Here is a 16836-nt window from a genome sequence, read left to right as displayed (position 1 = left end):
CTAACAACCAGACGCGCAACTTGCATTGAACAGAGATTTAAAATCTGATATAAGAAACTGATCAGTGTAAGCCCCATAAACCCCTGCACAAATGTATAGTGGTGCCCCAGCACACACCTTTTAAAGGGCAGAGTCCATCTTTTTCTCAGCAGGATACTTCCAAATATTTTCTTCTGCCATCAAAGATCTTCCCACCACAGAGTCCATCCTGACAGAGCCAGGTAGCCCATCCTCCATTTCCTCCAAAGATAGAGGTTGGCCCTAATTGTTTAGGAAGATTGAGCTTCTAAATGTATTTTCATTCATTTAAAACAACCTGAGGTTTGGGTAACCCAACATTTGGAAGAGTTCTTGAATTACCCTAGAACAGTCTCTTGGGAAGACCCGGGAGCATCCTTTATAGTAAACCCCATGTTTGGTCTGATATGGGGCAGCATTTTTAGCAACATGTCTTTAGAAGTGCTTTTCTGCTTCTAGTCAAGGGGGGGGGGGGCAAAATCATCACTGGACTCTGCATCAGAGCCATCATAGTACACATGTCTTTCCATTCCACAATCGTTATCATCAAACTGCATTTTCTTCTTCATTGAAGCAATTGTATCCAATAAGATCTCCCACATTTTCTCCTCGTCAAAATCCACTCCCCATCGGTGGATCTCTTGGGGGGAGGGGAAGGAGAGTGATATGACCGTGAGAAGGAAGATGGCGACACTGGAGACATATATCTCCTTTGGCTGGAATGCTTCCCCATTAAGGTGACCAAAGTAAAGTTCAGATTTTCTCTAACTTAAGGAACAGTTCTCACTGATCCCAGGCAAGGGTCCAGGAACAGTGGGAGACTCTAGGGGCCCGATTCACATAACTAACTTAGGACAAAATCCTAAACTTACTACTATTTTGGTATTCACAGAAGGCACTTACTCATTTTGGTATTCACAGAAATTAGGACTCCTAACTTTAGGACTCCTAAATGCCTTCTGTGAATACCGAAAGTCTTAAAGTTAGGATTTTTCTCAGTTTAGGAGTAGTAAAGTTAGGATTCCTAACTTCTGTGAATACCGAAATGAGTAAGTGCCTTCTGTGAATACCGAAATGAGTAAGTGCCTTCTGTGAATACCAAAATGAGTAAGTGCCTTCTGTGAATACCAAAATGAGTAAGTGCCTTCTGTGAATTCCAAAATAGTAGTAAGTTTAGGATTTTGTCTTAAGTTAGTTCTGTGAATCGGGCCCTAGGGGATTGGGATCAATGCAGCTGGGGCCAGCAGCAGGGCCTGGACAGGTACATGCAGTGCTTTTCAGCTGGTCAGTTGCAGGGAGGCCTCTGGGAGCTTGTACGTCTCCGTGGCTCACACAGGAGGCCAGACAATTGACCCTAGAGTCACTCTGGGGATCCTGAGTAGTATGTGAGCAGTCAGACTTCTTCAGACAGTAAGGCAATCCCTCTTCTTAAGGCAGTAGGACATTCCTTCTTTTGAATCTTCCGCAAGCCCAGGAGGGTTTTGATGACAGGTTCTGAAGGTCCCATTTTCATATCCGGTGCCAGCCCTTGTGTGGGGGAATACCCTGACCTACCCCCAAAAGTCATTCTGGTCTGTCCCTTCCCTTCCCCCGCCCTGGCTTCAATCTGTCAAGGGTGACACAGGCAAGGGCAAACCTAGTGTCAGGTTCCTTTCTGTGTGCTGCAGGTAGGGCCGGTGGAAGTGTAATCAGGGCAGGGCACAGCTCCTCCCCAGCCATCCTGTCAGGTAGACCTACTCCCCTCATACCTAGACCTTCTTTGTTCCCAAGTCTGTAAGTAATGCACCAGACACAGCAGGGCAGTTCTTCACGGTCACGTGTCCCTGGATACAGACAGAAAGGAATATTTGGTTTAGGCAGGAAAATAGCAACTTTCTAAAACGGCATTTTCAGAATAGTAAAATAAAATCCAACTTCACCTCTAGAGAAGGTATTAAATATCAATGCATTTGAGTGTACAATGTATATTTCTAGCTGGTTCCAATATGAAGTTAGCACGTATTAATTGTAATAAGGTAAACAAGTGTTAGTCAATAGGAGGGTTAGCCTTACAACAGAGAAAAACAACTTTAGGAGTTTTTTGCTTTTTAAATGCCATGCACCCTGCCTATGAGTTTTAGGGCCTACCTTACGGTTGGCTTATAAGTATTAAAAAATGAATGTTTGGACCTGGCAAAAGGTTTATTTTTCCAGGTCGAGATGGCAGTTTAAAACCGTACTACAGGCTGCAGTGGCAGGTCTGAGGTGTGTTTTGCAAGGCTACTTGTGTGGGTGGCACAATGAGTGCTGCAGCCCACTAGTAGCATTTGATTTACAGGCCCTGGGCACATGTAGAACCATTGACTATGGACTTACAAGTAAACTAAATACTACAATCAGGTTTAGGCCAATTTTATGTTTTCAAGGCCGAGCACCAGCAGTTTACTACTGGTTAGCAGAGAAAAGTGCAGAGAGTCCTAAAAGCCAACAAAACACGGGTTCAGCAAAGCAAGGCAAACATCTGGGGTGACCCTGCAGAGGTCAGGTCCAACAACCGTGGTGCAGACTTAGGACGTGCAGTTACTGAGGGACTAGGTTTTGTGCCTTCCTTTGACAAGGAGATGACACATGGTCGTGAGTAGAGGCGAGTTTTATTTCCTAGGAATCCCTCTGCTTGAGTTGACCTTTGAAGCCAGAGTAGCTTTCAAACACATGCATTTACTACATAAAATGCACACATACAGTCGATGGTGATGGCTCATTCATGAATTTGCTTAAAACTGAATCTCTCTTGACCTTCTGGGAAACAAGAAACATATGGATAGTTGAAATACTTTACAGCACAGACAAAGAAATACAACTCAGAGCAGCAGGGATTGTATTTTAATCAATTTATTCAGCTGAAGCTACAGAGATCTTTTCTACCTGTACAACCACTGCACCCAGTGGGCACCATTTCACCAGCACAATCAACCCCCACCCCTCATGGCTTGGGAGTGACGAAGTCCAGGGGTACCTTGTCTCCCTCATCCTTCCCGCTTTATTGTTGTGAGTGGGTATGAGCAGGTGTGAACAGCACAGGTGCGATTGGCACACGTGACAGTGGCAAGAGAGAGGAAAAAAAATCCACAAGACAGAATCAAGCCCTGATAGTACACAGGCGGTTCACTGATCTTGGGAGGACAAAGGCCCCACATAGCTACACATGTGGTAAAACAGAGACAGAAATCAGAGAACAGAAAATTTACACCTGGAATATCTACCTGAACCAGTTCACAGCGATACGATCAGGCAAGGCATGCATTATGTGGCATGAAGCATAGGCAGCAGGAAGTCTACTGGCACAGTGGCACAATTATGCGGAAAGAAAAGGCAAATTATGCAGCTTAATGCAGTACATTTTGTGATACTATTACCTTATTTTGTCATTTTTACACATTAACAACAGGGCAAAGGTTGCACCTCTTTAGCACCAGTGTGAGACACAAATACAGCCCTATGTAATGAGAAGGCAAACAGTCATACTCCGCGGAGAGCTTTCCACTGCGCGGCAACATGTGTTGCTGCATTTTTAGTTACTACTGATCAGTGCGAGATAGAAATAGTTTTTTTGGTTAAAATCTGCAGATTATGCAGCAGATTATGGCTTCTGTGGCAAATGAGGCAAATTCATAATTATGCGGAAAACTCTGTGGCCACAAAATCTCCTGGTTGCGGTGCTGTGACCGGTGTCACACACAGGTTGCAGTGGTCTCAATGACATGCTAGACTGGCACTTGTGAGAGTCCCAGGACAGAGTAGGCAGTGTTGCACAGCTGGCGGCGTAGAGACAGCAGTGGTGCAGATTGGAGGATGCGGGGTTAGGGTTGAGACGGGCGCTTCAGTTTCGGAGGCGGTGCTGGTGGAGACTTGAGGGGTTTGTTGGCATTGGGGGTGCTTGGAGATGAAACCTAGAGTAAAACAAAGGTATAAGGTGAGTCGTGTGTACATCATCTTTGCTCTAACATGGCAGGTGGTTGGGTTTGAGTTGGACCTGCTGCTCCGCCATTATGATGGACATTTTCACTGGTGGTCCAGGTAAGATGTTTACACTGCTGCCTTTCCAAAACCTTCCTCTGCGGGGGCAGACCCAGAGTGGAAAGTGCAGATGGGGGCTGTTGTTACCATCTCATATCTATGCCCCGATTCACAGAAATAATCTAAGACAAAATCCTAAACTTACTACTTTTGGTATTCACAGAAGGCATTTAGTAGTAGTAAAGTTAGGAATTTGTCTTAAGTCTGTCTTAAGTCTGTCTTAAGTTTATCTTGGGTCTGTCTTAAGTCTGTCTTAAGTCTGTCTTAACTCTGTCTTAAGTTTGTCTTAAATTTGTCTTAAGTCAAACTTAAGAAAAAATCCTAACTTTACTATTACGAAATGCCTTCAGTGAATACCAAAAGTAGTACGTTTAGGATTTTGTCTCAGATTAGTTCTGTAATTCGGCCCCTTTATGTTCCGGAAGATCTCATAGCTGGAGTCAAATGAGATGAGATGAGATAAGATGAGAAGACATGTAATAACCTCTGGATATTGGATGTTCCCTGGATCAGACGTTCTAGACTCCGTCTATGTCTGGGGTCTCCCTATTATTGTTAACGTTCTACTCCCAATGTACCCCAAGAACAGGCTCTTGTATGTGCTTCAGCGTCCAGCTCTGCTTCTTTTGGCAGAGGAGGCAGCCATGTTGTCCCAGTGATGAGACAGCAGGGTCATTCTTCAGTCTGGGGCCTGAGCTTGAGTTGGGTGGTACTGGGCGTACTAGATGATGTGCTAAATCCAGAATCTTCTCTATCATATGGATAGGGACATTAGCCAGATGTACGACCCTCCATTTTTGAGACTTGTAATTTGCATTTTTACGACTTGCAAATTGCGAGTCGCAAACACTGATGTACGATAGTGTCTGAGACACTGTTTGCGATTACCAACTGGGTTGCAAGGGACATACCTCATTAATATTCATGTGACAGGTTGCATTTTGTGACCTATTGAGAATGGCCGGAACTCACAGGGATGGTGGCCTGGTAGGGTCAGCAGACCACCATGTCTTAGACTGCTTTTTCAATAAACCAGTTTTTTTTTAAATGCAGACAGTTTTCCTAAAAAGAAAATGGGCTGCATTTAAAAAAAGAAAATTAAACACCCAGTTTCATGTTTTAAGAGCAGGCCATGAGATCACTGGCTGCTCTTAAAATTAGTTTTGCTGCCAATCACAAATTCTTATTTGCGACTGGCTTACCACCAGCTTGAAATTGGTGGTAGATGCGATTGTTTTGCAATAGCATTTGCATTCACAAAACAATCTTATATCCCCCTGTGACCTATTATTAGGAAGGGACGCCCTTAACACGCCCTTTCCTAATGGCAACTCACAAAACCTATTTTCGAGTCGGTAACAGGTTGCCGACTCACAAAATAGGTTTGGTTCAAGCTTCAATCCTTTTTAGCGGTCGCAATGGGCTGATTTACTGTCGTGCATCTGGCCCATTGGCCTCAAGATTTAGCATTTCCTGAACAAATCAGATGAATTTCTTCTGCCTCAGAACTCTAAATCAGGCTCCAGGTCTCAAGGAGTGTACTGGCTCAGATACAGTCGGTGCACTTTACTCCGTCCAACCACAATATACCGGTACCGTGACTATTAAGGGTGAGCGGAATTTGCGTAGTTGCACTACGCAAAGCTCCGCGAAACTGTAAAAAATCTCAGCGAGCACGCAAAAGTTCCACGAACCTGCGGAATTGCTTGTTCCGCCCGTTCGCGATGCGTTTTTCCTGTTCGCGAATGCTGTTTGCGTGCTCGGGAAGAAATATCTTGCAAACATACATTTTGAAAGCGCGAACAAGCAAAAAATTTGGCGAAGTCACAGAATTTTGGGCAATCCGAATTCTCCGCGGAACGCAAAATTACCCAAATTCCACGAGCGGAAAGGAATTTACCACCCAGGCCTAGTGAGTATAATATAGACTTTACATGTGATGGGCGAGTAACTGACCAATCCTGACTCACTGCAGCTAGGCACAGGCACTAAGCACCCTCTTTTCAGTCAAACGTCTCTCTGTGAAATTTGCCTTCTGGATCCTGGAAGTCTGAAATGCCTCTACTAAGTCTGGTTGGTTGAACTGCCTGAAGCACCATGGTTCAAGGACCCTACCTGCTCCGGGGAGGTCTCTCTCTGTGCCTGCGGATCCTGCTCGCTGAAGTTCTCGTACAGGGAAAGGCTGATCTTCTTGGGCAGTGGAGGAGGTTTGGTTGCACTCTTGATCCGACCACCAAAGCCGTTCACAGAAGACCCTGATGGAGAAAAAAGAAGAGGCGTAGTTGAGTGGAGGCCGAAAAACGAGTGTCCGAACTAATAAAACTGACCATGAGCCAAAGCTTTCATTGTGTATCACCCATATCTGGAGAGCTTTGAACTTCAAATCTCAGACTAGTACTGAAGTAAAGAGACTCTGGTTGAGGATAGCAGAGTAGGCGGCTTCGAATCCTATCGACAGAAGCCTTACTTGACCCTTTCAGTCTTTGCATCTCCAGATCTAACTCACTCTTGTCTTAGGCTTTAACACAGCATCACTTTTAAGAAACCAGGGAATGTCCTCTAGAACTAACTACTGCAGAGCTCACCTAGCAGGGTTAAATCTCGCACAACACAGAGCAGGCATCACCATCAGCCCATATTGCTGTTTGCTGGTAAAACCCCTCTTCCTGACAATGGATACTGATTGCTCTGTGCTGCAAAATGATACTTTCAGCATCAAAGATGGCGGCCATCACTGGAATCAAGCAATCCTGGCTGAAGAGGGCTGAAAGCCCGAAACCGGTCCTAGGATGCTTGTTTCCAGTCCAGGGAGGACCTTGCTTGGCAGTCCGGGCTGGACTGTTGCCATGAGGCACAGGGTCAAGACTGATTTGCATATGGCTGGGTTCAAACTGGAATGGCATGGGGAGCAAAGAAACGATGGATTTAGGCCCAGATCTCTGTACTGGGGTGAATGTATGACATTGTTCTACATTCTGTCCATCAATTGTTGTTTTTGCATTTGTCACCCCGAGGGGGACGGGTATGCTCAGAAGGGAGTCCCATGCTCTCCATGCCACTGGAATCAAGCTATCCTGGCTGAAGAGGGGTGAAACCCCAAAATCGTTCCTCGGATGCTTGTTTCCAGTCCAAGGAGGACCTGGCTTGGCAGTTCGGGATGGACTGTTCCCATGAGGCACAGGGTCAAGCCTGATTTGCATATGGCTGGGTTCAAACTGGAATGGCATGGTGAGCAAAAAAACAATGGATTTAGGCCCAGATCTCTGTACTGGGGTGAATGTATGACATTGTTCTGCATTCTGTCCACCAACTGTTGTTTTTGCACTTGTCACCCCGAGTGGGACGGGTATGCTCAGACGTGAGTCCCGTGCTCTCCATGCCACTGGAATCAAGCTATCCTGAAACTGGTCGTAAGATGCTTGTTTCCAGTCCAGGGAGGACCTGGCTTGGCAGTTCGGGGTGGACTGTTCCCATGAGGCACAGGGCCAAGACTTATTTGCGTATGGCTCGGTTCAAACTGGAATGGCATGTTGAGCAAAACATCGATGGATTTAGGCCCAGATCTCTGTACTGGGGTGAATGTATGACATTGTTCGGCATTCTGTCCATCAACTGTTGTTTTTGCATTTGTCACCCGAGTGGGACAGGTATGCTCATATGTGAGTCCCGTGCTCTCCATGCCTGTTGTACTTGGCCCTTTTGGCAGGTTCTCCCCTAAATGTTTTTCCTTTTAATGTGACCTGATATTAGTAGTTTTTGGCCTGTGCGCATTTTAGCACTGTGTCCCAGTGTAAAGTGCGTGCGCACTCTGAGTGCGTGTGGTGAGATTGGCCTGCACTCCCATAGGAATGCATGAGGATATGTGTGTCCATGGTACTTCCTGGTATGAGAGGAGTGCAGGGGCAAGTTTGGTATCTGCGAATTCGTGAGAATAAATGCTGCGCAATGGTGTGCGCAGACTTATTGTGACTGGTGGAGAAGTGCCACTTTTAGAAGTTGGCATTTCTGTGTGCTGTGTGTCTGCTCCTCTCTCCATTGTCAGGAGGGCTAGGTGCTCAGACGCACCACAGGGGGCGGAGCCAGCATTGTGGAGGGAAGGCACAGCCCTATTCAGGTGGGTCATGCAGATCTCCCTGTTCACCACTGGGCAGACTCATCCTGGCTTTGCAGATATGTTCTTAAGGTTTTACAGCTAGAGAAAGGAGTATTCGTGTATTGGTGATAGAGAGGCCTGAGAGAGAAAATCTTGGCAGGAGCGTGAAGCGCTAACAAGCTGAAGAAGCCTCCTATCAAACATGCATAAGGAACAAGGGGGACTCAAGGCTGTTGATTCTGTCCTTGTTCTGTGGGATGGGAAACTCTGGTGATGTTGCAAGTGCACAATGTGGAGTTTAACACCATTGGTCCCTGGAAGGGGCGGAAGGAGATACTGGCTGATGTTGAAGCATCTATATGTTCTAATTAATGGTCTCACTGTTAGAGTTTAGAGCAGATCCCTTTGGACTTTGAGAGGTACAGACCTCTCCGCTTCACCTTAGTTTTGCGAGTGTGTAGCTATACGCTAGACATACCTTCCCAATAAAGAAGACTCCTACTGGAGTCTTTACTATGCGGACACCTTCCTGCACTTCTAGATTCACAGTTGACCTTTCCTGATGACACGTGCGTAGTTAGATTCAAGACTTAGTTTAAATGACTTTAGAACCTACTCATGTTTAGGAAGGAAGATCAGAGTGTCTTTAAGGGACACCAACTTCTCTTTTCAGTATTTGTATTTCTGTGACAGCATTCATTGCATGTCTTCTGTTATTGGGCCTGAATCTATTTTGACGTTTCAGTTTGCCATGTGTGATTCTGTATCTTTATAGTATGGTTTTGATGTGCATATTATTATTAATTTGCAATAAAACCCACATAGCTTTAGCCACTGATTTCTGATCCTTATTGTGTGGCCAAATGAGCAATACGAACTGCAAATTATTTTATTGAATTTTGAATTCATTAGCCTCTCGGTTAGTGAAAAAGATCCATCAGAGAAACAAATTGTAAGCATTTCTAAGGACACTAGCACCTCGCAATGAGGCACCCCTGACAATAACCAATATCACGTATGCTAGATCTTTACCTATAAAAATACAAAGTGATCTGAACCTGGCATTTAAAGTACCATCCCAGTTTAAAGCAAACACACCCAAAGCAAGGCAATACCAGAAGTCCAGAGGAGAATGAGAAACAGGAGGTAAGGGGAGAAATCTTACTTCTATATACCCTCCTTTCCTATCCATTGGGTCTCAGCAGTGCTCTTTATTATAAAAAAAAATTGCCTTTCTAAGGAAGTGACTTCATTAAGTTGTCAAAATACAGCAAGATAAGCCTCTGTTCATTGTGAATTCTGAGGACAACTACTAACTTAATTCTATGAAAACCCTCTTCTGTCAGTCAGAGGGAGGGGCTGATCTTCACACTGTGAGAGGTCTGGGCACCTCAGCATCGTGCCCCGCCTTCTTGTCACTTGTGCAGGGTGACATCAGCACTTATATGAATTAATCTTATTCCCTATCTTAAGTTTGAAAGGTTTGACATCTCTTTGAGTTTAGGTTAGATTGTGCTTTGTGAAGCCGGATGGGGAAAAAGAAGACATTGAAAGAGTGCATAAGGTTAGAAGTAACCCTTGACCTTTCGACGCAGAGGTGTGAAAGTATGAACACAACCACTGTCTGCACGTGGGGGCACCCATCTATCGTGGCGACCAGGGTAAGACCCCTCGCTCTACTTAGCCCACGTACCTGAGCTCAAGGGTGAAGGTGGACTGCAGGCCGTGGCTGGTGATGGCAGCCTGGGTGTGTCTGCCGGGCACAGGTGGCTCTCGCTTACGTTCCGAGACAGTCTCTTGCTTTCCTGTGAATACAAACATGGAACAAATTACTTCCGGAGGCGCTGGGACGGTTCAAACATTCATTCACTCCACAGATCCCATCACTTGATTTCTGCTTCCCATGGGGAGGGAACCAAGACATACTCCACCAATGAGACGGCTCTGAGTGCCTTGCATGTCAGCCAACACTCTACCCACAGAGGTCACAAATGTGTCAGTTGTGTGGATGGAACAAGAATGAAGCCATGTACATTTTAGGTCTGGCCGGACATTTGTAGCTGCCGGTCAGGCTCTTGTATTAAACATCACAAAAACAATAAATCAAATACATACAGACTTGCTCATACATAGAGGGGCTTTCGGTCAGCACTCTTCAGCCATTAGACTGTTCGAGTGTCATTCACATTTAGCTTCTGCCCAGTATAGCATGCACGTGGGGCAAACGGCCCCCCTATTCCACCCATTGGAACTACTGCCCCATGACTTGTGGTGTTTGCTGCTCACATGCGCATTTCCATCATAAAAGAGTGCGCTTCGGAGCCAGGGTCGGGGCTCCTGGGCCACTGGTTTAGTTCTCCTTTTTAGATCCTGCCTACCAGGCAGCTGTTCGGCGACAGCATCTCACGGACCATACAAAAGCTTCCATTGGGCTTACAGCCCGCCCTTTGCTTACCATCGGTTGGCTTCACTTTAACTCTCATTTGCTTCAACAATGGCTTGCTTTCCTCTTCTTGTGTCTGTCCCTCCCCTGGAGCAGAGCCTCTTTACCATCCTTGTGATTGGCTGACTTGTATCCTTCCACTGTTCACATTTATGAAGGTACTTTTCTTTTTTATTATCCACTCTACAAGAGTGATTGTATTTTGTTGCTCTCTCTGATGTGGTGCTTACCCCCCTCCCCGCCCACTGCTTCCCTTTCACCCACTCCTCTCCGGCTCCCCTACCTCTCACAGACCATGACATTTTGTGGCAGCTTCCATTTGTTACCGGGCTTCTCTGCTTCCTAAAAAGCTTTTTCAGCATTTGTTGCTCTCTTAGCGAACCTCCACTCCCCATTATTTACTCCCCACCCACACCAGGCCTGCTCCTCCATTGATTTCCACCCACCCCACAGCTGCTGCTTCATCACTCCCCACTTACACCACGCCTGCTCCTATGTTGCTCCCAACTTACAGCACCGCTGCTCCTTTCTTTACTCCCCACCCACACCACACCTGCTCCTTTATTACTCCCCACCCACACCACGCCTGCTCCTTTGCTGCTCCTCACCCACTCCACACCTTCTCCTTCGTTGGTCCCCACCCACTCCACACCTTCTCCTTCGTTGGTCCCCACCCACTCCACACCTTCTCCTTCGTTGGTCCTCACCCACTCCACACCTTCTCCTTCGTTGGTCCTCACCCACTCCACACCTTCTCCTTCGTTGGTCCCCACCCACACCACGACTGCTTCTTTGTTGCTTCACACCACGCCTGTTCCTTCGCTGCTCCGCACCCACACCACACCTTCTCCTTCGTTGGTCCTCACCCACTCCACACCTTCTCCTTCGTTGGTCCTCACCCACTCCACACCTTCTCCTTCGTTGGTCCCCACCCACACCACGACTGCTTCTTTGTTGCTTCACACCACGCCTGCTCCTTTGCTGCTCCTCACCCACTCCACACCTTCTCCTTCGTTGGTCCCCACCCACTCCACACCTTCTCCTTCGTTGGTCCCCACCCACTCCACACCTTCTCCTTCGTTGGTCCTCACCCACTCCACACCTTCTCCTTCGTTGGTCCTCACCCACTCCACACCTTCTCCTTCGTTGGTCCCCACCCACACCACGACTGCTTCTTTGTTGCTTCACACCACGCCTGTTCCTTCGCTGCTCCGCACCCACACCACACCTTCTCCTTCGTTGGTCCTCACCCACTCCACACCTTCTCCTTCGTTGGTCCCCACCCACACCACGACTGCTTCTTTGTTGCTTCACACCACGCCTGTTCCTTCGCTGCTCCGCACCCACACCACACCTTCTCCTTCGTTGGTCCTCACCCACTCCACACCTTCTCCTTCGTTGGTCCCCACCCACACCACGACTGCTTCTTTGTTGCTTCACACCACGCCTGCTCCTTTGCTGCTCCTCACCCACTCCACACCTTCTCCTTCGTTGGTCCCCACCCACTCCACACCTTCTCCTTCGTTGGTCCTCACCCACTCCACACCTTCTCCTTCGTTGGTCCTCACCCACTCCACACCTTCTCCTTCGTTGGTCCCCACCCACACCACGACTGCTTCTTTGTTGCTTCACACCACGCCTGTTCCTTCGCTGCTCCGCACCCACACCACACCTTCTCCTTCGTTGGTCCTCACCCACTCCACACCTTCTCCTTCGTTGGTCCCCACCCACACCACGACTGCTTCTTTGTTGCTTCACACCACGCCTGCTCCTTTGCTGCTCCTCACCCACTCCACACCTTCTCCTTCGTTGGTCCTCACCCACTCCACACCTTCTCCTTCGTTGGTCCCCACCCACACCACGACTGCTTCTTTGTTGCTCCCCCACCACGCCTGTAACTTCGTTGTTCTCCACTCGCACCACCCCCTCTCCTTTGTTGCTCCCCACCTACACCTCTGTTGCCCCCAGACCGAGAGGGCCGGCCAAACATTCATGCGCACTTACATAGAGCTCACCACTCCTCCCCCTTCTCTGAGAGCAGAACAGATCCGCCCGCCCCGCCAAGACGCCGCAGCAATAACAAATAACATGATAATAACGCAAGTTCTTATCATTTTATTTTTTATTTTTTGTCACTGTAAAAAGCAGTGGGGCAACACTTCTCCGGCATTGCGGAGGAGCCGCCACTGTCTTAAGGGCTCATCATGGTCAAAATGCTATTTATCTGGCCAAATAAAAACGTCAGAAAGCTCCAATTGTTTCCAAGGAAGAGAGGGGGTTAATTTGCCTGCTATGAAGTGTGTTACAATATGGACTACAAGTGACTGATCACTCAACAGAGCACTCAGTCAAAGCATATAATGCTGTGGGGTCCTGGGCCCATTTATTATCAGGTTCACATGTGCTGTGGCGCCTGTATTGGATGGGTGTGGGGTGGGGTGTAAGCCAGCCCTCGGGAGTGGCTGGCACAAACAACAGCTAGAACAGTGACTAGCTGGTCACTACATCCCTCCCAAACTTTATTCAAACTGGGACAACAAAGTCCAACCAGTGGAGACAATAAAACAACAAATGGAGAACTTCCAATAAGTCTCTTCAGCTGCTTTTGGAACAGGACGATGGTACAACTGCTGCTACGTCCACCAGTTCTATTTGGCAGAGTTCGGCTGTGCCCTTCAGGTCCTGTCCTCCTTGGACTCAAGGCGTGGACGTTGACACCAAAGTCTCTATCTGTACAGTTCTCTGTGACGGTGCAGGTGGAGTGATGATGAATCTGGTAGATGTCACGTTTTCACCGATCAGTCCTGGTTGTTGTTGCATCTTCATAAAGGCAGCATTGCTTCTAGCTACGGAATGGTGGAGTACTTGTAAACATCCCTCTCTTCCTAGGATGCTCTGTCACAGGATGTCCGGGAGGCCCTCTTCACCAGGCTCCCACTGCACTGGGAGTGCTTCGCCGTGTCACTCCAACACCAGCTTTTAGGTTTGTGGAGGAAGCGCTACGAGTCCCACCTTCAAGTCCCTCGCTCCACCTGGAGGATAGTTTTTTCCTGACAGGAGTACTCCCGCCACCTCGCATGAGAGCTTCATCTTCCTAGGACATGCGGAGGAGCGGCTGTAGTCTCATCTCTCGTGGCGGGACCAGCTCTCACCGGCGTCCCTGAGGCATTTGCCCCAGGGTCGCCACGGACTGGTGTGGAGTGGTCGGATCCTCTTCTAGACCCCGCTTCCGAGGTCACTCAGTACGTACGAGCAGTCTCACCATCCAGTCTCCTGTGCGACCCCAAAGGTGGACATCACAAATGGTCCAGCTTGCTTACCTCTGCAGTCACCAGGTTTGCGTGGCATTATGAAGACTCTTGGACACCAGGTTTGCGTAGCATTACGAAGACTCCTGGACACCAGGTTTGCGTGGCATTACGAAGACTCTTGGACACCAGGTTTGCGTAGCATTACGAAGACTCCTGGACACCAGGTTTGCGTGGCATTACGAAGACTCTTGGACACCAGGTTTGCGTAGCATTACGAAGACTCCTGGACACCAGGTTTGCGTGGCATTACGAAGACTCTTGGACACCAGGTTTGCGTAGCATTACGAAGACTCCTGGACACCAGGTTTGCGTAGCATTACGAAGACTCCTGGACACCAGGTTTGCGTGGCATTACGAAGACTCTTGGACACCAGGTTTGCGTAGCATTACGAAGACTCCTGGACACCAGGTTTGCGTGGCATTACGAAGACTCTTGGACACCAGGTTTGCGTAGCATTACGAAGACTCCTGGATAGCTGGCTTCTTCTGGTGTTACCAAGGTACTGGGCTCCCTTCCAGATATTCTTGCATTCAGTCGCCCTCTATCTTGCAGTGTGCGAGTTGTCTGATCACACACTTCTCTCTTCTTTTCTCTTCTTCTGCGATGGCATCATGCCACATGATCTTCTCTTCTTTGTTCTTTCGCTTCGTGACGCAGTCTAGTCCCCTGTGGTCTTGCTCTTCTTCTCTGTCCAGGCCTCTCCATGTGATACGCACTTCACACGGGTCTCCCTGGCCCTGTCCTACCCCTAGGACAATGCATTCTATTCGTTCGGTGACCAAACCTGTCCTCGCGGCCATCTTCCTTTCACTACCTCTTGTAGGCTTTCATACTTTGACTTCCGGTCAATCTTGTCAGACCTCTCCTCGGTCATCTTCTCGGACCATTTTCAGGTCATCGCTTCTCTGATCTCTCTTGAGTCACCTTTTCTCTGACCTCTGGCAAGTCGTCTTCGCTGATCTCTGGCAGGTCATCTTCTCCCTGACCTCTGGCAGGTCATCTTCTCTCTGACATCTGGCAGGTCATCTTCTCCCTGACCTCTGGCAGGTCATCTTCTCTCTGACATCTGGCAGGTCATCTTCTCTCTGACATCTGGCAGGTCATCTTCTCTCTGACATCTGGCAGGTCATCTTCTCTCTGACATCTGGCAGGTCATCTTCTCTCTGACATCTGGCAGGTCATCTTCTCTCTGACATCTGGCCGGTCATCTTCTCTCTGACATCTGGCAGGTCATCTTCTCTCTTTGACCTCTGTCGGGCTCCGGCCCTTAAAATCAGGGTCTCTGTGCGATCTTCAGCGTACTTCTCTCCTTGCGATCTCTCCTACCTTCATCTGATGGTACTCCTGCTTCGAGTGCCTTACGCGCTCCTGACCTCCACTTGTGGTGGCGTCCTTTCGACGCTGGGCACGCACTTTCTTCTTCCTGAAGGTTTCGCTAGTCTGGGGCCTCTTTGCTCGGGTCAACACTCTTTTAGCTTTCTTCCGGCCCACCAGTCTGTGGCTGTTTTTCTATGAATTCACACAACTTCCTAGTTCAAATTGCCTGGCTGCCCCCTTTCCATACACTGCCGCAGCTCATGGTTTGATGCACAGTCTCGTCTCTGTATCCTCACTTGGGGTGGCATAGGGTACACACTTGTCCAGTATCTTGGCCAGTTCATATGCTCATGATGCTGACCCTCTTTTGCAGTTCAGGCCACCTCTCCTTCGTGACGCAGGACTTCCTTTTCAGATTCTCTTTTGCTTCCTTGTAGTTAGTGCTTATGGCCACTAGGCAGCACTGCACCATCTCTTAGAGTCCCCGAAAGCTGTGCCCTGTACATTGCCCTTCTTCTGCCCCCTACCTTGGCACGTGGCAGTGCTATTGAACTCTCCCACGCATGCCACTTTAGCTGAGGCAGTTTCACTTCACCGCGGGACCTTACCCCAGATCCCGCACTCATGGAGCCATCTCCCAAGGCTTCAACTCTCTTCGGTCTGTGTCCTCTGACTGCAGCCACCACCAATATCCAAATGCTCCAAGCGTGGTGCATGGAGCCATCACACCAACCACAAGGCTCTATTTGTTGGGGGTATACCAGAAGGGGCCTCTGGGTAGGGGCTACCACCACTCTCCACTCTCGAACATTGGAACACAGCCATCGCCTACCTGGGCTGTCGACTCTTCCTTCCCAGATCGCGCGGGGCCCTTACAACATACTGGCCCAGCCCCTGGGCACTGTTCATCACCTTATCGGCCATCACTGGGGCTCCCACCGCGATTCCCGCCGTCCAAGCTCTCGCCTCACTCACGGGTGGGACACCACTGCTGACGGCTCCTCCCATCTCTCTGTGAGGAATGTGACTCGTTACAACGTGAGTCAGTACAACGTGTGCCGTTACATCGCGGTCGTTACAACGACTGCGATGTTACCATGCTATGCCATTACAAGTTTTTACATCGACTTGCGCTAGATGGCGTGCTAACATTAGAAAAGTGTAATTTACTATTTCAACTACAGTCCACATAACAGTAGGGAAGGTGTTGGGATAGTCAACTACACTATTTGTAATGTTAGCACGCCATCTAGCGCACGTCGATGTAAAGACTTGCGTTGTAATGGCATAGCGATGTAACAGCATCGTGGTGTACTGACCGCGATGTAAAGAATGTTTCCCCCCTGTGAGTCTTTCCTTTGATGCTGGCGGCACAGGGGGGGAAGAGTGAAGAACACAAACCTCGGCAGAGTCTTGTGGAGTGTATTACTGCCCCCGTCTTGCTTCTCTTAATTCTTCTGTGCGGTGGCTAGCCTCTCACCATGTCTTTCAATGCTCCTGCTCTTCCGCAGCAGCTTCTCACACCTCACGGGCTGTGTGGTGGCTGGAGCTACTGACAGAGACTCCGGTGCCTTGCCTCGGGTCCCACAGAGGTCCG

The 16836-nt window shown here is 48.5% G+C and overlaps 1 protein-coding gene across 1 annotated transcript in view; it reads right to left on the bottom strand.

The window, feature by feature from the left end:
• Positions 1-2873: 2873 nt before the first annotated feature.
• Positions 2874-16836, bottom strand: part of LOC144821564 (dedicator of cytokinesis protein 2-like) — a 3201295-nt gene continuing 3187332 nt past the window's right edge. The window contains exons 51-53 of the mRNA XM_078678750.1: positions 9861-9972; positions 6190-6329; positions 2874-3947 (exon numbers count right to left, since the gene is read on the bottom strand). Coding sequence (XP_078534876.1) covers positions 3858-3947; positions 6190-6329; positions 9861-9972 — 342 coding nt within the window. The 3' untranslated portion in view covers positions 2874-3857. The remainder of the gene's footprint in view (positions 3948-6189; positions 6330-9860; positions 9973-16836) is intronic.

Source organism: Lissotriton helveticus, chromosome 2_2, assembly GCF_964261635.1.
Source record: "Lissotriton helveticus chromosome 2_2, aLisHel1.1, whole genome shotgun sequence".
Classification (NCBI taxonomy): domain Eukaryota; kingdom Metazoa; phylum Chordata; class Amphibia; order Caudata; family Salamandridae; genus Lissotriton; species Lissotriton helveticus.
Note: the sequence above shows the minus strand (reverse complement) of the source record. Positions and strands in the feature narration are given on the sequence as shown.